Source organism: Oncorhynchus kisutch, linkage group LG8, assembly GCF_002021735.2.
Source record: "Oncorhynchus kisutch isolate 150728-3 linkage group LG8, Okis_V2, whole genome shotgun sequence".
Taxonomy (NCBI): Eukaryota; Metazoa; Chordata; class Actinopteri; order Salmoniformes; family Salmonidae; genus Oncorhynchus; species Oncorhynchus kisutch.
This window is the reverse complement of record NC_034181.2, coordinates 67,958,084-67,978,630: the sequence shown is the minus strand read 5'-3', so window position 1 is coordinate 67,978,630 and position 20,547 is coordinate 67,958,084. Positions and strand designations below refer to the sequence as shown.

The 20,547-nt window shown below is 44.7% G+C and overlaps 1 protein-coding gene and 1 long non-coding RNA gene across 4 annotated transcripts; one reads left to right on the top strand and one right to left on the bottom strand.

Annotated features, from left to right (window-relative positions):
- The first annotated feature begins 6,410 nt into the window (after positions 1 to 6,410).
- LOC109882453 (uncharacterized) lies at positions 6,411 to 10,827 on the top strand. Of its 3 annotated transcripts, none has more exons than XR_004210888.1 (7): positions 6,411 to 7,523; positions 8,360 to 8,845; positions 9,236 to 9,323; positions 9,393 to 9,996; positions 10,117 to 10,238; positions 10,398 to 10,508; positions 10,637 to 10,827. It is a non-coding gene; the product is annotated as an uncharacterized LOC109882453 (long non-coding RNA). The 3 variants fall into 3 exon arrangements; XR_004210889.1 differs by having other exon boundaries at positions 8,360 to 9,323; positions 9,393 to 9,575; positions 9,873 to 9,996; XR_004210887.1 differs by having other exon boundaries at positions 8,360 to 9,323.
- A 1,956-nt stretch (positions 10,828 to 12,783) lies between these two features.
- Positions 12,784 to 19,115, bottom strand: LOC109882459 (stereocilin). The gene is made up of 17 exons (XM_031829448.1): positions 19,110 to 19,115; positions 18,888 to 19,054; positions 18,621 to 18,807; positions 17,775 to 17,936; positions 17,359 to 17,535; positions 15,890 to 15,972; positions 15,657 to 15,792; positions 15,247 to 15,455; positions 15,007 to 15,184; positions 14,696 to 14,867; positions 14,407 to 14,576; positions 14,163 to 14,318; positions 13,913 to 14,055; positions 13,578 to 13,726; positions 13,313 to 13,410; positions 13,044 to 13,191; positions 12,784 to 12,967 (listed from the first exon to the last, which is right to left on the bottom strand). The coding sequence occupies exons 1-17, from the start codon at positions 19,113 to 19,115 to the stop codon at positions 12,879 to 12,881; spliced, it is 2,430 nt and encodes an 809-aa protein (XP_031685308.1). The 3' UTR covers positions 12,784 to 12,878.
- Positions 19,116 to 20,547: the final 1,432 nt, after the last annotated feature.

Below are 20,547 nucleotides of genomic sequence, written 5' to 3'. Positions count from 1 at the left end.
TCTCTGTCACACCTTGCAGGGCAAACAGAGAACTGACTTGTTCCTGACAAAGATATTATAATATACTCTGACAGAAGTAGTTCCTGCTCCCGAGCCAGAATGTCAGAGTAGAGACTGGGCGTGGTTTAAACTCACTCAGCCTATTGTTGATTGTTGGCGCCCGAGCTGGTCCCAGCCCCCTAGGCGCTTCAGCGGTCAGTAGTTATGTAGAATATCTATGCGCCCATGCTCAATACAGTTATCACGCACCTGGCTCCTGTTATCTAACAAAAGCCCGTTTGTTCCCGGCACTACGTTCTTTATGTGTCCGTTTTTATGTTATTCTGTATTTTTCCATCACGAGAAAGGCCCATGGCCCTGAAACTGTTAACAATGTTTCAAGTCAGCTATGTTGCATAACACATACATCCACACAAGCCAACAGCAGATAATATTCAATCACATATATGGTAACGGGCTATAGTGCATAACACAGAATCCTCACAAGACCGTGTTTGTGCCTCGACCTAGGGCGGGCAAAACTAACATGGAGGTGTTCATGGAGCAATCTCACTAGAATAAAGACCTCCTCCATTCCTGTCATTATTGAAAGAGATCGTGATACCTCACATCTCAAAATAGGGCTACTTAACGTTAGATCCCTCACTTCCAAGGCAGTTATAGTCAATGAACTAATCACTGATCAAAATCTTGATGTGATTGGCCTGACTGAAACATGGCTTAAGCCTGATGAATGTACTGTGTTAAATGAGGCCTCACCTCCTGGTTACACTAGTGACCATATCTCCCGCAAAGGCAGAGGTGTTGCTAACACTGAACCCAAACCGGCTGCGAGTGTGCGCCATTGTGCATACATTTATTTTGTCCCCCTACACCAAACTCTATCACGACACGCAGGTTAAAATATCAAAACAAACTCTGAACCAATGACATTAATTTGGGGACAGGTCGAAAAGCATTAAACATGTATGGCAATTTAGCTAGTTATCTTGCACTTGCTAGCTAATTTGTCCTATTTAGCTAGCTTGCTGTTGCTAGCTAATTTGTCCTGGCATATAAACGTTGAGTTATTTTACCTGATATGCACAAGGTCCTCTACTCCGACAATTAATCCACACATAAAACGGCCAACCGAATCGTTTCTAGTCATCTCTCCTCCTCCCAGGCTTTTTCATATGGTGATTGCATCTAAACTTTCATAATATTACCACGACTATTGGCAAAACAGTTCGTCTTTCAATCACTCACGTGGGTATAACCAGTGAGGAGATGGCACGTGGGTACCTGCTTCTATAAACCAATGAGGAGATGGAAGAGGCAGGACTTGCAGCGCGATCTGCATCAGAAATAGAAAGGACTTATATTTTAGCCCTGGGCATCGTGGTGCGAGCAGTGTGGGTGCAATAATTAACATGGATTTCTACATTTATTTTGCGACACTCGCGCACGCGACGTGTCCAGTCTGGTCAGCATGTAACATTTACGATAGCAAATTTCAATTTACAAAAAAAAAAAATGTTTTTGTCTTTTGAGCTTCTAGTCATGAAATCTATGCAGCCTACTCAATCATTTTTTATAGCTACTGTTTACAGGCCTAGGCCATATACAGCGTTCCTCACTGAGTTCTCTGAATTCCTATCGGACCTTGTAGTCATAGCAGATAATATTCACATTTTTGGTGACTTCACATGGAAAGGTCCACAGAAGACCCTCCAAAAGGCTTTCGGAGCCATCATCGACTCAGTGGGTTTTGTCCAACATGTCTCCGGACCTACTCACTGCCACAGTCATACTCTGGACCTAGTTTTGTCCCATGGAATAAATGTTGTGGATCTTAATGTTTTTCCTGGTAATCCTGGACTATCGGACCACCATTTTATTATGTTTGCAATCGCAACAAATAATCTGCTCAGACCCCAACCAAGGAGCATCAAAAGTCGTGCTATAAATTCTCAGACAACCCAAAGATTCCTTGATGCCCTTCGACTCCCTCTGCCTACCCAAGAATGTCAGAGGACAAAAATCAGTTAACCACCTAACTGAGGAACTCAATTTAACCTTGCGCAATACCCTAGATGCAGTTGCACCCCTAAAAACTAAAAACATTTGTCACTAGCTCCCTGGTATACAGATAATTCCCGAGCTCTGAACCAATTTTCTGAAAGCTTGCAACGGAAATGGTCCCACACCAAACTGGAAGTCTTCCAACTAGCTTGGAAAGACAGTACCGTGCAGTATCGAAGAGCCCTCCCTGCTGCTCGATCATCCTATTTTTCCAACTTAATTGAGGAAAATAAGAACAATCCTAAATTTATTTTTGATACTGTCGCAAAGTTAACTAAAAAGCAGCATTCCCCAAGAGAGGATGGCTTTCACTTCAGCAGTAATACATTTATGAACTTCTTTGAGGAAAAGATTATGATCATTAGAAAGCAAATTATGGACTCCTCTTTAAACCTGGGTATTCCTCCAAAGCTCAGTTGTCCTGAGGCTGCACAAATCTGCCAGGACCCAGGATCAAGGGAGACACTTAAGTGTTTTAGAACTATATCTCTTGACACAATGATGAAAATAATCATGGCCTCTAAACCTTCAAGCTGCACACTGGACCCTATTCCAACTAAACTACTGAAAGAGCTGCTTCCTGTGCTTGGCCCTCCTATGTTACAACAATACTGAATTAACACTTATTTTAATAATAATAACTTTTTATAATACATCAATAAATTTAATTTAGCCTCAAATAAATAATGAAAAATGTTCAATTTGGTTTAAATAATGCAAAAACAAAGTGTTGGAGAAGTAAAAGTGCAATATGTGCCATGTAAGAAAGCTAACGTTTAAGTTCCTTGCTCAGAACATATGAAAGCTGGTGGTTCCTTTTAACATGAGTCTTCAATATTCTCAGGTAAGAAGTTTTAGGTTGTAGTTATTATAGGAATTATAGGACTATTTCTCTCTATATCATTAGAATTTCATTAACCTTTGACTATTGGATGTTCTTATAGGCACTTTAGCATTGCCAGTGTAACAGTATAGCTTCCGTCCCTCTCCTCGCTCCTACCTGGGCTCGAACCAGGAACACAACGACAACAGCCACCCTCAAAGCAGCGTTAACCATGCAGAGCAAGGGGAACAACCACTCCAAGTCTCAGAGCGAGTGACGTTTGAAACGCTATTAGCGCGCACCCCACTAACTAGCTAGCCATTTCACATCGGTTACACCAGCCTAATCTCAGGAGTTGATAGGCTTGAAGTCATAAACAGAGCAATGCTTGAAGTATTGCGAAGAGCTGCTGGCAAAATGCACGAAAGTGCTGTTTGAATGAATGATTACGAGCCTGCTGGTGCCTACCACCGCTCAGTCAGACTGCTCTCTCAAATCATAGACTTAGTTATAACATAACACACAGAAATACGAGCCTTAGGTCATTCATATGGTCGAATCCGGAAACTATCACCTCGAAAACAAGATGTTTATTTTTTCATTGAAATACGGAACCGTTCCGTATTTTATCTAACGGGTGGCATCCATAAGTCTAAATATTCCTGTTACATTGCACAACCTTCAATTTTATGTCATAATTATGTAAAATTCTGGCAAATTAGGTGGCCCAAACTGTTGCATATTCACTGACTCTGCGTGCAATGAACGCAAGAGAAGTGACACAATTTCACCTGGTTAATATTGCCTGCTAACCTGGATTTCTTTTAGCAAAATATGCAGGTTTAAAAATATATACTTCTGTGTATTGATTTTAAGAAATGCATTGATGTTTATGGTTAGGTACACATTGGAGCAACGACAGTCCTTTTTCACAAATACGCACCGCATCGATTATATGCAACGCAGGACATGCTAGATAAACTAGTAATATCATCAACCATGTGTAGTTAACTGGTGATTTATGATTGATTTATTGTTTTTTATAAGATAAGTTTAATGCTAGCTAGCAACTTACCTTGGCTTACTGCATTCGCATAACAGGCAGGCTCCTCGTGGAGTGCAATGTAATCTGGTGGTTAGAGCATTGGACTAGTTAACGGTAAGGTTGTAATCTGTCGTTCTGCCCCTGAACAAGGCAGTTAACCCATCGTTCCTAGGCCGTCATTGAATGTAAGAATGTGTTCTTAACTGACTTGCCTAGTTAAATAAAGATTAAATAAAGGTGTAAACTATTTTTTTTAAATCGGTGTCCAAAAATACAGATTTCTGCTTGTTATGAAAATTTGAAATTGGCCCTAATTAATCGGCCATTCCGATTAATCGGTCAACCTCTATTTTAGACCCCATCATAGCACTGAGGCGGCACTTGTGAAGGTGGCAAATTACCTTTTAATGGTGTCAGACCGAGGCTCTGCATCTGTCCTTGTGCTCCTAGACCTTAGTGCTGCTTTTGATACCATCGATCACCACATTCTTTTGGAGAGATTGGAAACCCAAATTGGTCTACACGGACACGTTCTGGCCTGGTTTAGATCTTATCTGTCGGAAAGATATTAGTTTGTCTCTGTGAATGGTTTGTCCTCTGACAAATAAACTGTAAATTGCGGTGCTCCTCAAGGTTCCGTTTTAGGACCACTATTGTTTTCACTATATATTCTACCTGGGGAAGTCATTCGAAAACATAATGTTAACTTTCACTGCTATACGGATGACACACAGCTGTACATTTCAATGAAACATGGTGAAGCCCCAAAATTGCCCTCACTGGAAGCCTATGTTTCAGACATAAGGAAGTGGATGGCTGCAAACTTTCTACTTTTAAACTCAGACAAAACAGAGATGCTTGTTCTAGGTCCCAAGAAACAAAGAGATCTTCTGTTGAATTTGACAATTAATCTTGATGGTTGTACAGTCGTCTCAAATAAAACTGTGAAGGACCTCGCCGTTACTCTGGGCACTGATCTCTCTTTTGACGAACACATCAAGACTGTTTCAAGGACAGCTTTTTTCCATTTACGTAACATTGAAAAAATCTGAAATGTTCTTTACAAAAATGATGCAGAAAAATGTATCCATGCTTTTATTACTTCTAGGTTAGACTACTGCAATGCTCTACTTTCCGGCTACCTGGATAAAGCACTAAATAAACTTCCGTTAGTGCTAAATACGGCTGCTAGAATCCTGACTAGAACCAAAACGTGATCATATTACTCCAGCGCTAGCCTCCCTACACTGGCTTCCTGTTAAGGCAAGGGCTGATTTCAAGGTTTTACTGCTAACCTACAAAGCATTAAATGGGCTTGCTCCTACCTATCTTTCCGATTTGGTCCTGCCGTACATACCTACACGTACGCTACGGTCACAGGACGCAGGCCTCCTAATTGTCCCTAGAATTTCTAAGCAAACAGCTGGAGGCAGGGCTTTCTCCTATAGAGCTCCGTTTTTATGGAATGGTCTGCCTACCCATGTGAGAGACGCAGACTCGGTCTCAACCTTTAAGTCTTTATTGAAGACTCATCTCTTCAGTAGGTCCAGTCTGGCCCAGGAGTGTGAAGGTGAATGGAAAGGCTCTGGAGCAACGAACCGCCCTTGCTGTCTCTGCCTGGCCGGTTCCCCTCTCTCCACTGGGATTCTATGCCTCTAACCCTATTACAGGGGCTGAGTCACTGGCTTACTGGTGCTCTTCCATGCTGTCCCTAGGAGGGGTGCGTCCCTTGAGTGGGTTGAGTCACTGTGGTCTTCTTTTCTGGGTTGGCGCCCCCTTTGGGTTGTGCCGTGGCGGATATCTTTGTTGGCTATACTCGGCCTTGTCTCAGGATGGTAAGTTGGTGGTTGAAGATATCCCTCTAGTGGTGTGGGGGTTGTGCTTTGGCAAAGTGGGTGGGGTTATATCCTGCCTGTTTGGCCCTGTCCGGGGGTATCATCGGATGGGGCCACAGTGTCTCCTGACCCCTCCTGTCTCAGCCTCCAGTATTTATGCTGCAGTAGTTTATGTCGGGGGGCTAGGGTCAGTCTGTTATATCTGGAGTATTTCTCCTGTCTTATCCGGTGTCCGGTGAATTTAAGTATGCTCTCTCAAATTCTCTCTTTCTCTCTCTCGGAGGACCTGAGCCCTAGGACCATGCCTCAGGACTACCAGGCATGAAGACTCCTTGTTGTCCCCAGTCCACCTGGCCTTGCTGCTGCTCCAGTTTCAACTGTTCTGCCTGCGGCAGAACTATGGAACCCTGACCCGTTCACTGCTATGGAACCCTGACCGTTCACCGTGATTACTATTATTTGACCATGCTGGTCATTTATGAACAATTGAACATCTTGGCCATGTTCTGTTATAATCTCCACCCGGCACAGCCAGAAGAGGACTGGCCACTCATAGCCTGGTTCCTCTCTAGGTTTCTTCCTTGGTTTTGGCCTTTCTAGGGAGTTTTTCCTTCTACACCTGCATTGCTTGCTGTTTGGGGTTTTAGGCTGGGTTTATGTACAGCACTTTGATATATCAGCTGATGGAAGAAGGGCTATATAAATCAATTTGATCCAACATTCGCTATTTGATGCGAACCAGTCTTGCTAGCTATCTAGGTTAGCAAACCAGCCTGTGTTATTGGATTAATACGTATAGCCATATTCCTCCAGTCAAGAGGCTAATTAGGTAGGACAACATACCTTAAATTACCCATCATATGAATCTACTGATGGAGGGACAATAGGCCTAATATATGACCTAAACACTCATCATAGTGTGAAAAGGAAGCTAGCTAACATTACTGTAGACTTTCTGATATGTTATGGTGTTTGATACAGTTGAATCCCTCATGAAAAAGTACTATGGAATTACTATTTAAAAAACTATGCTTGTTGTAGAAGTGACTATGTAGGGATTGGGTAGTGAATGTGTAGTTCATGCACTGCTCCAGATACACAAGTAGAGTTCAGTAGGAAAGCCAGTGTTTCAAGTAGTAATCATGTAGAGTTTTACTACTTGATGTTGTTAGTAAATAAGTAGTGAAAACACTACAGATTTACTACACAGCTTTTCATTAGTAATCAGGTAGAGCGTTTACAACTTGATGTTGGTATTAAATAAGTGTCACAACAGTACAGCCAGATTACACTGGCTTTTCGCGATCGCAGAAAAATACCTAACAGGAAGTATTTGGTTGTTGTTGTTCGATAGCTAACGTTACTGTTTTTGACAATCCCGAATGTAATCATCTTCCATCCTTCCTCATCCTGGCTTTTATAACCCTTATGCTGGTACCATCTGTAAATTATCTTTCCATCGTGATTTATGAATACTTTCACGTCGTTGATTTAACTTTTCACCACATCAAAAAGATTGCTAGCCAAAACGGTTTTAGGCGTTCGCCGTTGTCATAGAGATGTAATTGAGTTTATCCTAGCTCTTTGCTAGCACCATTGAAATGTAGCCACAGTATGCAGCGTCATGATACCTAATAAGTGTGTTTGTATGCAAATGTACAGTATTTTCATATTGGTGTACTTATCCATTCTTCTTACCTCTTTTGGCATGTTCCCAAGGAGGCCCTCGACATAGAAATACTGGAGGCCATTGTTGGTAAGATTTAACATTGTTTATAAAATGTTTTTCTTTGTTGTCTTATGTGACCTATGTTAGCAGATGACAAACAATGGCTTATAATTGTATTACTACACAATGCCTACATATTACTGCTGCATATCTTTATTTTCAAAAAGTTACGTGGTGGAGAAATGTGACTGCAACAAAAAAGAGGATCTGAAGTTAGTTAAGTCAAAGACCTCAAAGGGTTTAACAAAAATGTGTAAATATGCAATTTAATAGGTAATTAATGTAATAATAATAAAAAGTGCAATAACGTGCACTAGTCTAGTAGTGACACAGTAGTGAAACAAGAAGATGTCAGTAGTGATTTTGAATAGATAAACGGTAGTAAATGTTTTCAATCGTAATTCTAAAGGGTTTATGTAGGAAATTAAAAAGGATCAGAAGCAATTCAGTAGTGACACTACACACACAGATGGCACTGGCAGTAGTAATTAAATAGGAATTGAGTAGGCATACATCAGTAATGTGTAGGCGTTGTGTGGTAATCCAATAGTGAACATGTAGGAATTATGTGGGTATGTGTAGATTTTAAGTAGTAGATACCGAAAAGCTCAGTAGCTGCACAGTAGTCATTAAGGGAGATTTATGTAGTGATTTGAGTAGGAAATATGTAGTGAAACATCCCAATGTATCACTCATTATTACCTGTACTTAAATTACTACATAAATCACGACTGGTTTACTACACATCTCAATAGCAATCACGTAGTTTAGTGTAGATCTTGAGTAGTAGGGATGAGTAGTAATTCAGTAGTACTTTAAGGGGACAGCAGCTAGTATCAGTAACGCAATCTCATGTTTCACAGGGAAAATGGCAAGCGGTATCTTCAAGCTGTTGTCCTCTCGGAAGTGCAACATAGGAGTCCTGTCTCTTAGTGGAGTATGGGCATTTGCTACAGCAGGATTTTTTTCTGAACAGAGAGCATGTCACCGCAGGAGCTCAAATCAGGAGGCTGTACCATGCTGGGTTATCCCAGACAGACAGGGACAGATCCCAGTGTCCACAGCCTCCATCACCTATTCATTCATTAGGGGTGTGATATCACTGTACCCCCTTTTTGTCTGTACTTATTTCAATAGTGTGACCAACCTTCAATTTCTCTCACAGTTCAGAGTTCCCTGATTTACTCAAACACAACAACTGCAAGGCCAGTCACATCATACCTTCCCTTGCCTATGGACAATGTTATCCAGACAGGATTGGACAACCCTGGGCACCCCTTCATAAAGACTGTTGGCATGGTAGCCGGAGGCGAGGAGTCCTATCGGGATGGATCACAACGGCCTGTGTGGTCCGTGTCTTTTCACAGTGAATTGTTATGCCTACTACCTATCTTGCTGGAACTTCAGTGCATTTAAAAAAAAATCTAAAACCGGTCACTGTGAAAAATATATTCTAAAGCTACTACACATATTGGAGCATCACCCATTCCTTATAAATGTGTTATACAGATAAAACCTAGATGAGGGGATCAACTGCAGTTTTTAATTCTGCCTTGAAGTGAAGGCAAGTGCTCTGCAGACTCTTAATAGCAGAGTCTCCCAATATTCTACCTTTTTGTGTGTAGAGAGAAGTATTGAAAGGAAAGAATAACACAGAAGCCCTTGCTTTGTGATCGCTGTTGGTTACGAAAGTTTCATTTATTTAAGGCCATACATTTATACACAATCTCTCCCCACAGACCTGGATGCCAGCAAGGTACAGAATGATCGGAATGTCCATGGATATAAGTATAGAAATGTCATTGCATCAACCACCCAGTTGACTAGGTACCAGACCTACATATCTACATTCTAAACTGTTCAAGTGAGCCAGTACTTACCATAGTCTCTTATCAGAACCGGGCAGGTCAGTTTGATGAGTGCTACGTGTCGTCATCGCGTGGAAGGACCTGAGCATCTGAGCCTGCCCTCTGCCTGTTTCTGGGCGGCGTGCCGGGAGGTGGACACCCTCAACAGCCTGCAGGGGGAACTCAAGGAACAGTACAGATGACTGACTAGGAGCAGCAGCTGCTCATTGATGTGAGGAAAATACACTCTGCACCACACATTGCGTTGGAAAATTGTTTTTATTTGTTTCATTTCCTTATTCTATCACTGAGATGCCTAGCACTTGTTTTTGGAGTTCACGGGATCACTTCCTGTTTGATATACCAGTGTCCCCGATCTTGACCTGTGCAGGAATGGCCAGAGATTGGCCAGATGCACAGGGCATTTGTTAAGTATAATGGTTTGATAAAAGCAGAACTCTAAAACCAAACAATAGAAAGCATTTTATAAGCGCTGAAACATATGGAGATAACCCGTTGGTGTGGAAAGGCACAACAACCAGGAGAACTTCCTGTTGTGGATCAATGAGGAGGACCACACCCGGGTCATCTAGATGGAGAAGGCCAGCGACATGAAGAGGGTGTTTGAGAGGTTCTACAGGGGACTCAAGGAGGTGAGCCCAGCAGAATCAGTGATTGGATTCATTGCCTACACCCACACGTTAACTGTCTTAAGTGACGAACCTTTCATACTTTGTTGTCTTTTAATGAGCTGTTGTTGTCATCACCACCAGGTGGAGAGGTTGATCATGGAGAAGGGCTGGGAGTTCATGTGGAGCAAGAGGCTGGGTTACATCCTCACCTGCCCCTCCAACCTGGGCACTGGACTCAGGTCAACCTGCCTCGTCTCAGCAAGGTCTGGCCCTTAGTACCTCACTCACCTATGGGTTGACACATGAACAGTCATCTGAAGAAACTGCTCAGGGGATTTCTGTGCTTAGCTGTCCTTCTCAAATTCCAGGATCCTAAATGCTCTGTTTTTCTGTTTGTTTTTTACTGGGATGCTTGTTTTCAGAAGATACTGGACAACCTGCTTCTGCAGAAGCGAGGTATGGGTGGCGTGGACGCCGCAGCTGTGGGCACAACCTTTGACATCTCTAATCTGACCAGACTGGGTGAGTCAGAGGTAAGACACTGCATCACTTGATCACAGAATAGAATGCACAAGTGACAATCATAATATTCAGCTTTAATAGGCCGTTGTAGAGAGTGTTGAGAGAGAATGCTATCTGGGTTTGTGTGTTGTGTATATAGGTCCAGCTGGTTCAGAATGTGATTGATGGGGTTAAATACCTGATTGTGTGTGAGAAGAGACTGGAGCGAGATCAGGATATCCAAATCCCTGCACCCATCTCAGTTCAGGTTGAGAGAGACTGGCCTTGCAGATGCCCCGCCCCGACTTGCGATTTTACATTCACAAACAATATACTTCAATAAAGCTATATAAATCCAAATCATTAACTGTGGTCCTCCAAATACTTTACCTGAATAGCAGCTATAAACTCTTCAGCTACAGTGGGGAGAACAAGTATTTGATACACTGCTGATTTTGCAGGTTTTCCTACTTCCAAAGCATTTTATCATAGATACACTTCAACTGTGAGAGACGGAATCTAAAACAAAAATCCAGAAAATCGCATTGTATGATTTTTAAGTAATTCATTTGCATTTTATTGCATGACATAAGTATTTGATCACCTACCAACCAGTAAGAATTCCGGCTCTCACGGACCTGTTAGTTTTTCTTTAAGAAGCCCTCCTGTTCTCCACTCATTACCTGTATTAACTGCACCTGTTTGAACTCGTTACCTGTATAAAAGACACCTGTCCACATACTCAATCAAACAGACTCCAACCTCTCCACAATGGCCAAGACTAGAGAGCTGTGTAAGGACATCAAGGATAAAATTGTAGACCTGCACAAGGCTGGGATGGGCTACAGAACAATAGGCAAGCAGCTTGGTGAGAAGGCAACAACTGTTGGTGCAATTATTAGAAAATGGAAGAAGTTCAAGATGATGGTCAATCACCCTCGGTCTGGGGCTCCATGCAAGATCTCACCTCGTGGGGCATCAATGATCATGAGGAAGGTGAGGGATCAGCCCAGAACTACACGGCAGGACCTGGTCAATGACCTGAAGAGAGCTGGGACCACAGTCTCAAAGAAAACCATTAGTAACACACTACGCCGTCATGGATTAAAATCCTGCAGCGCACGCAAGGTCCCCCTGCTCAAGCCAGTGCATGTCCAGGCCCGTCTGAAGTTTGCCAATGACCATCTGGATGATCCAGAGGAGGAATGGGAGAAGGTCATGTGGTCTGATGAGACAAAAATAGAGCTTTTTGGTCTAAACTCCACTCGCCGTGTTTGTAGGAAGAAGAAGGATGAGTACAACCCCAAGAACACCATCCCAACCGTGAAGCATGGAGATGGAAACATAATTATTTGGGGATGCTTTTCTGCAAAGGGGACAGGACGACTGCACCGTATTGAGGGGAGGATGGATGGGGCCATGTATCACGAGATCTTGGCCAACAACCTCCTTCCCTCAGTAAGAGCATTGAAGATGGGTCGTGGCTGGGTCTTCCAGCATGACAACGACCTGAAACACACAGCCAGGGCAACTAAGGAGTGGCTCTGTAAGAAGCATCTCAAGGTCCTGGAGTGGCCTAGCCAGTCTCCAGACCTGAACCCAATAAAAAACATTTGGAGGGAGCTGAAAGTCTGTATTGCCCAGCGACAGCCCCGAAACCTGAAGGATCTAGAGAAGGTCTGTATGGAGGAGTGGGACAAAATCCCTGCTGCAGTGTGTGCAAACCTGGTCAAGAACTACAGGAAACGTATGATCTCTGTAATTGCAAACAAAGGTTTCTGTACCAAATATTAAGTTCTTATTTTCTGATGTATCAAATACTTATAGTATGTCATGCAATAAAATGCAAATTAATTACTTAAAAATCATACAATGTGATTTTCTGGATTTTTGTTTTAGATTCCGTCTCTCACAGTTGAAGTGTACCTATGATAAAAATTACAGACCTCTACATGCTTTGTAAGAAGGAAATACCGCTGATTTAGCATGTTATCAAATACTTGTTCTCCCCACTGCATATATCAATACATTCAAATTAAACTTGGGGATCGACTAGTAATTGTTGTGTACTATACAAAATGAGGTGCTTGCCGTCACCATATTGCATCTAATTCTCTGAATTGTGTCCTACTGCCCTATTTTCCGAAAGGTGCTTTTATATTGAATTTAATGAATGCCCTCCACACTGTAACCACATTAAGAGTAGCATACTCCCAAACACACAGACGCATCAGAATGATGCATGCAGAGTATGTCGGGCATTAGAATAGCATGAGGTGAAGGGTTCATTCCAGGATACAAATGGAACACAGTTCAAAATGTTCGGTTTATTTTTAAGTACAAATGTTACATTTCGATAAAAGGTCAAAGAACAAATAAATACAAATGGGTTACTGTGTGTTTTACGATAGTTGCCATAACATACAGCATAGAGACAATAAGCACACAGTGAGGCTGTCAGCTGACCGTGTTGCCGGGGCCACATTCCTCCCTGTGGACACAAACAAAACACATACCATATAGTTACTGTTAAACATGACATTATGATGATATTGGTATGCTATTACCTCTGTGCTCTAACAGGACATCCCCCTCATACTGCACCAGGCCCAAGGCATGTCTCTGCCCACTGTTCAGCTCCGCCCACTGCTTCTCTGTGACCACCCACGCCTGCTCCACATTCAGCCATGACAACTGGACAGCACTGAATACCACCTGACAAACACACACACACGCATCAACTAACAAAATGGGATGTGGTTTGGAGAGCATTATGTAAACAGCATTATCCAAATCAGCTCTTAAGTATCCTGAGATGAACCATAGAGAGACTCACAGCCATCTTTGTGGGGGGAATCAGGGCGATAGCGTCGGGTATGAGCCCCTCCACCTGCTCCTGTACCAGAGCAGATAGAACCATGTCCTCCAGACCCGCTGGAGAGAGGGAGGGAGAGAGGACCCATGAAATGAGTGTGCGTGCGAGAGGGGTGGATTCACCGGTCACTACTAACTAACTATTCCTTAGATTTAAGGATCAAATATACTGAATTTACAACAAAGATTTCTGAGTTTAAACCCCTGCCCCATTTGAACAGCTGTACCTGCTAGTGTGCCGATCTCAGTGAAGACCTCTGGGCCCCAGGTACTGACGGGGCCAAAGGCCTGAGGACTGGAGAGACGAGCGGTCAGAGCCTCCATTTGCTGCTCTGAACACGGCAGGGCCAGCTCCCTCAGGAACAGAGCAGCCATGCTGTCAGTCAAACAGCAGGAGGACTCATTAGGACTGGGTTGATGGAAGCATTATCACCAAGTGGAATCAAACAGCAAAAAATGACATTTTTGCCTTTTGCACTATAGGCTGAGCTTTATTCACAAGGTATGCAATCTAATATTTCTGTGGTTAAAATAAAGTGTCTATTTCTAATACATGACTGACCTGAGGTTGTAGGGGTCCAGTCTGTTGATCTCTGACAGTGTGAAACCACAGAGCAGATGTCCTAGAGAAGCCACTTCTACAGCTCCGAGCTGCTCCACCTTCAACTTCCGCTTCCGCATCACACCAACAACTGCTGCTCTCATCTGAAACGAGACACAGGGTTGGAGAGTCAAACAACCTACACCAGAAGTGGGCAACCCTCCACACTACAAATATCACACGTGAGATTGGAATATGGGAGCCTCGTCACCTTTTTTGGGCTCCAGTCGGTCAGAGCCCCCAGGTAGGCCAGGACACCCAGGTCAGTCAGGTTAGTGTCCTGGAGCTCCCTCTCCCCCAGCTCAGTGACCAGACAGCCCAGCCCCAGGACCTGCTCTGGCCTCAGGCCTCTGACTGGACTGTAGGCCTGGAGGAGGGTGAAGGAAAGTGCACAAGATACACAACACATTTCCACATTTCCAATCTTTAGTAGGCAGTGATGTTCTAAAACTAACCTGCCTGAGCTTTACCCACAGTGCTCTGCGCCGGTCAGGGCTCAGTGAAGCGTCCTGACCTATGACCTCTGTGCACTGCCTCAACTCCTCCCCCGCCATCCGGCTCAGCTGATTGGCTGTCCATGCTGAGGGGAAGGTGCCTCTTATGTCACCACAGCTTGGGACTGGCACTGGATAGATGACATGAGACCGTAATGAGTTTATAACCACAATGCATTATCATCAAGCTTTCCCTTCAGAGCCAGTGGGTATGATACATTTGTGATATAGAGAGTGGATCAATGATGACCTTTTCTCCTCCTGCTCTGTGCTCTGACGACCCCTCGTATGAGGCTGTGGATCCTCTCTCTCTGGCCATGCTGGTCCACACACTGGGACGCACAGACCTGACCCACATCACTGTTCTCCCAGCGCCACTGACCTGCCAGAACCTCCTCCACCGTGTCTGCACTCAGCACCACCTGATATATGGTAGTAAAACACACTTAGCACATCCTGCTAAAAGTACACATATACAGTACTGTAGGGCTTTATTAGTCATCTCCCAATGATAAAGTGATAGTCATTATAATTTGATGTTTCGCCCATTGGAGCCCTCACCAGTGGGATGGAGTTGATCTGTTTTGGTGAGAGAGTAAATAACAGTCTGCCAACAAGCTCCACATCCCCAACCGTCCAGGCCGATGCCTCTCTACAATAAACACACACATACACGCACCAGATTTCTGTTATAAATGCATACATGACATACCCACAAGCCCAGTGCTGCCATAACCAGCTCACAACCACACCAGGTCTCCCACTCTACCATCTCCTAAAAGAGACCCAGCTGTCTCTCACCCCAGCAGGTCTCTCCCAGTAAGCAGAGCAGCCATGTCCTTCAGGGTGTCCCAGGGCAGGCAGTACCCCCTCAGCTCATCCAGCCGCAGCCCCAGGGCCCCTCTGTCCACCAGCCCCAGGGTGTCCCTGTCCAGGAAGGGCAGCAGGGGCCCCAGGAGGTCCACAGAGGCCCCCCTGAGCTCCCCCTCGGCCAGGCCCTGAGAGTTGCCCTGGGTGGACACACCATAACCGTTACTAAGGTATAATTACTGCAGGTAATGACTACAGATGACAACAAAGCACAATCCGTTTAGCTGATTATTAAGTATTGTAATGCCATGCAACCCTGTATCATTATGTTTGGATGAATTGTGTGTATGTTTTATTAATCAGGAGGATTTCGTGCTAATAATATTATAGTCTCTCCTCACCAGCACAGTGATGGTCTTTTCTGCTAAGGCCATCTGCTTATGACGGGGCAGCTTGATGAAGTCCACAAAGTGCTGCTGAATGTGAGCCAGGACAGCTGTCAGTGAAGTATTAGACAGGCTCTCAATCAGGTTCACCCTGGGACAGCAGGAATCTGGTTAGATTCATCTTGTATAGAGAAAGATTAAATGTTGGACCATTTATACAATATATTTTGGAGTGAATGATATCGTACGGTAATTCTGCAGCAAACCAGGGGCTTATACCATCCAGGTCTTCCTCTGGTCTTTGCCGCAGTTCCTCTACAACGCATTTCCTCTGGTAACAAAACACAAAACATCTGAACAAACTAGTATGAAATAGGAAGCTCTGAAGAATTCCATGAATACTTTTTTTGATATTTTAAATGGTAGATAAAATGCTATAGACAAAGAAAGATGTATCTAAATATAGATGAAAGAGGAGGGGAGGGTGACACGAGGGATACCATGTGTGTTGCTTGTGGTTCCTCACCAAAGCTGGTCTCACCCCTCCTGGCAACTCACTGACAAACTGAAGCAACTCTGAAAAATCAGTTTCATTGGTCCAAAGCTTTAGCCAATCACAGCTCATTCCACCAGCAATATGACCCAAGTCCCTAAAGACCAAATAGATGATTGGATGAATAAATTGTATCTGGAAGACTGCATTGCATTTGTAATCCAGGTGTAAGAAACCTAATGAAACTGGGTACTGACTGAGTCTCCAATTTTGTCATGTCATGATTTGCATGAATATCACATGATATTCAATAACACAGCACATACTCATGACACCTAATAACATTTGACTTACTCTACAGTGTCTCTGGTAATGATTTCAGATTGATGGGTCCTCTTGAAAAGGAGCTGAGCCTATATATTTCAGAAAGACAGAGTGTGTGTGAGAGAGAAAACAGGTGGTGAAAGGAATCTAATCTATTTAGGGTAGGCATTACTCATTTATATTCCCCCTCCTGGCTATTGTACTACATCCAAACCAATTTGCTTGATGATGGCTGAGGCGTATGGAGCATTAATATCCTGAATGGCTCATCTGAAGCAATACCAATGATTTGCAGATTAATGGGAGCCCAGGCCCACACTGGCAGCATGGCTTTCAACAGTAATGATGCTATACCATAGCCAAAGGAGTGGGTGTTTAAGTAGTGTTGTATGTTCAGACGGAGCATAGTGGAGATGGATGTGCACCTGTTGGGGGGACCAGGGCAGGTCTCTGTACAGGCTCATATCTCTCAGGAATGTCTCTCCATCCAGAACCTCTATCAGCTCCCTCAGGGGCACAAACGGCAGGAGACATTGGAGCTGCGCTGTGAAGTTCCTTGAGTTGCTGGCTAAAGCCTTTTTTTTAAGCAATGGAATAAACAATTGAATATGTGCCTGAGTAATAGTAATTGATAATAGGTGTTAACCTATTATATACTGTACTTATGGAATTACTTCCAGGTAAATTCACAATGACTAGCCGTTTAGGCATATAAGGTAGTTGATGATTGACAGCATAATTGGTTTGTTAGCATTTAAATTCCACCATATCTTTACTGTGTCATCATTTGCTCTCAGTGTGGTAAGAAAGACAATGTAGAGCCACTGGAAATGATGAATAAAGAACCATTTGGCAGAGAGGAGAAAGTAATCTCCCCACAGAGAAACAAGAGCACCTTACCTCCTGCAGTGCCTTGTGGAGCATGGCTCTATGGGCAGGCTTCAGGGCAGGCAGTAGAGTGCTCCAGCATTGGCAGTGAGTGGTTCCACTGATCTCAGACCAGTGTATGCCTCTGAGCACAGCAGGGGACAGGCCAGGCAGTAAGGGCTTCAGCCTGCACAGTATATCCATGGTGAGCTGACAAGGAGAGGATCACCATGGAAATATGGCCTTGTAAGAATGCACAACAAGCTGTGTAGATTAAAACATAACTGAAGAGGTCACTAAATAAGCCTTTACTTACATTTGTGTCTTGTGAAATTTTGGATAATATCTGGAAAGCCTGGGGGAAGTTAAAAACAACATGTAATGTTCGCTCAGCAGAAAACAACATACCGGTAGATTCAGTGTGTAGGCATAGTCCATGCAGTGCTGACCTGTGCTGGGGAGAAGCTGGGCAGACCTGGTTGTGTTAGCAGGTCCAATAGCTGTAGTGAGGGCAGTGACTGCAGGAAGGAAGCCCCTAGCTGGGGCAGTAGGCCCCTGAGGGTGGCCAGTGCTGGAGGAGGTAGAGTGCTGGCGTTCAGAGGCCGCACCGCCTGGACCAGCCAGAGAGACAGCTGAACATGGCAAGAGCAGGATCGACAGGGTCAGAGCCCCTCACATATGATATGGACTGTATACATATACAAATGGCAATACTGATATTTTTACTGATATCCTAACAGGTGTGTTGGAGGAAAAAATTGTCAAAATGAACTTGGAACTTTTGGAGTACATCCCAATTTTTTACATGCAATTCTCTCTCACCCTGCCTGAAGCACTGATGAGTCCCTCAGACACACAGAGAGCTAGCTGCTGCCAAAGAGCAGAGGACACAGGGGAAGCCAGCAGAAACGGACGCAGCTCCTCTGGTTTCAGGTAACAAGCCAGAACTCCCAGCCTGTTGAAAAATAATGCCCTCGTCTCTCTGGTATAATACACTGGTAACTGCACAAAGGGACACTGTGGCTCTGGTCAGAACTAGAGCACTATATGCGGAATAGGTTACAACTTGAGACAAAAGACCCTACCTCGATATGTTATCACTGGTGAAGTTTCTTTTTTTAATGAATAGAGTCCGTAGAACATGACGACCCCTTGTTCCATCCAGACTAGTGTTTCCCAGAAACTCCACCAGGGGACTCAGCTTAAGGAGGGACATGATGACAGAGTAATGCCAATGCAGTACACAATACTTAATGGAAATATCTGTAGAGTAGATAAGGAATGAGATGTCTAACCTGGTCTGATGTCAGCTGCTGAAATTGGCTGACTGGGAGGTGTGGGAGCAGTGGGAGGATGGAGCTGAGGAAGTTTGGTGGCCAGGAAGGAACATCTCCCACCACACTGGACTGCAGGAGCCTCTTCACAAACGCCTGTTTCTGTGGAGACTTCATCTCTGTGCTGTGGTCACGGATCGCCATCAACCTATGATTCAACACAGAACCAGTCAACACGATTACCTTTGACCTTTGACTTAAAATGGCAGCTCAGGCCTAGTAACTCACACGCTGGTGTTGACCATCAGGGAGGTGGGGAAGCTCATGATGTCAGAGACGGACATGAAAGGTATAAACTGTGATAGGTCGACGAAGAGGTCAGGGGTCACACGAGGGAACTTGTGGATGAAGGCGGACGTCATGGTCTCCATGGCCTGCAGTTCTCTCTGAGAGGACTGGGGGAGACATTAGTCTTTATTGACAGTAGCAGTAACATCCCTACTTTCCAGCATCCATTGCTAAACTGAGAGTGTTGAGGACAAACCTGAGTGGTCTCTACGTGCAGCTGGTCCCAGCTCTGGTGCATGTGAGACAGAAACCTCTTCACCGCATCTTTCTCTGCTGACATCACCAGTGTGCGGATACTCTCCCTGGGCATTTGGAGGTACTCCTGGAGAGAAAACAATGTTCACCTTAATACAGGTAACCAGTCAATCTGCATCTAAGATCCCAACTAACCGTTTTATAAAGGTGTACAGTACCTGCATTAGGACTCTGAGGGCAGAGGAGTTGTCCTCTCTCTCAATGAGGTCCCATAATACAGGCTGTCAGGACAGAGGAGGCATTCACATTACCTTCATGTGTCTATGTTTATGTGTATGTGTTCTGTGTATAAGGTATGTGGCTTACACTGAAGCAGCTGAGCAGGTCCTCTTTGAGAGCTGCGCTCTGCTCCCTGCGCAGGAACAAGCCCACGGTTTGGAGCACGCTCAGTGAGGCGTCGGGACGCAGAGTCGCCCAGAATGAGGCGTTGTCAAGGAGACTGGAGAGGAGGATGGCCTGACCCAGGCCCTGCCTCACCTCCCCCTCCCCCTCATCCAGCCCTGCCGAGAGCCCCACCACAAAGTCCAGTACCCTCAGCACGTACCCAACAGCCCCCACCCAGCTTCCTCGCTCACCCCCATCCACCTCACACACACTCAGCCTGTGCAGTGCCTCCACCAGCAGTGGAGCAGGACTCACACACAGCTGTGATGTGTCAAAGTCGTACGGCGCCGGGAGCATGTCAAAGAACCACTGGAGGAAGCACTTCCTGTCCTCTTGTTCTACATCCAAGTCAACGCAAAGGTCAGAGAGCTGAGGATAGGCTGAGAGTAGACGGCGGTAGAGGGTGGCATTGCTACAAACATACTCCCTCAGCCCCTCTGTACTGCCACAGAGCTCCAGTAGGGTGGCGTTGGTGAAATGCTGCAGGCTCCACTTCCTGTAGTTACATGTGTCTTCTATGGATTCAGGGTGGGAGGAGTTGTGGAGCCTGGAGCAGTACTCTGCAGCCCAGCTGCCCTCCGGAAGGGATGTGTAGGAGGGATGGGCTTCAGGGGACTCGCTGCCACACAGGGCTGAGACCAGAGCAGAAATGTTGGGCAGGAAGCAGCGTCTGAAGTCCTGGGCGCTGAGGGACCTGGTGCCCAGCTGGGCCAGGCAGGCTTCGTCAGGCCCTGGGCTGCCTCCGCCCTCCACCACCTCCCCTGACAGCTGCACACACAGGTCACCTATACTGGACTGGTTGAAGTAGTGGTAGTCCTTCATGTCTGTAGCCTGCAAACATCACAGGCAGAATGTAGTTAGACATTGTGGAGAAGTTAAAAAAGTGAGTTGAGAACCCAACTCTTTTGCATTCAGAAGTGGGGTTTAATCATGGACTTTACCTGGTGTGCTCTCTGCAGCC

Bases quoted from the DNA above. Each gene is read 5' to 3' on its own strand.
- LOC109882459 (XM_031829448.1), bottom strand. The intron at 15,973-17,358 runs GTAAGGTGCTCT...TTTTGTTACCAG, and splicing joins TCCACAAGGCACTGCAGGAG to AGGAAATGCGTTGTAGAGGA. The intron at 14,577-14,695 runs GTCATCATTGAT...TCATCTATCCAG, and splicing joins ACAGAGCAGGAGGAGAAAAG to TGCCAGTCCCAAGCTGTGGT.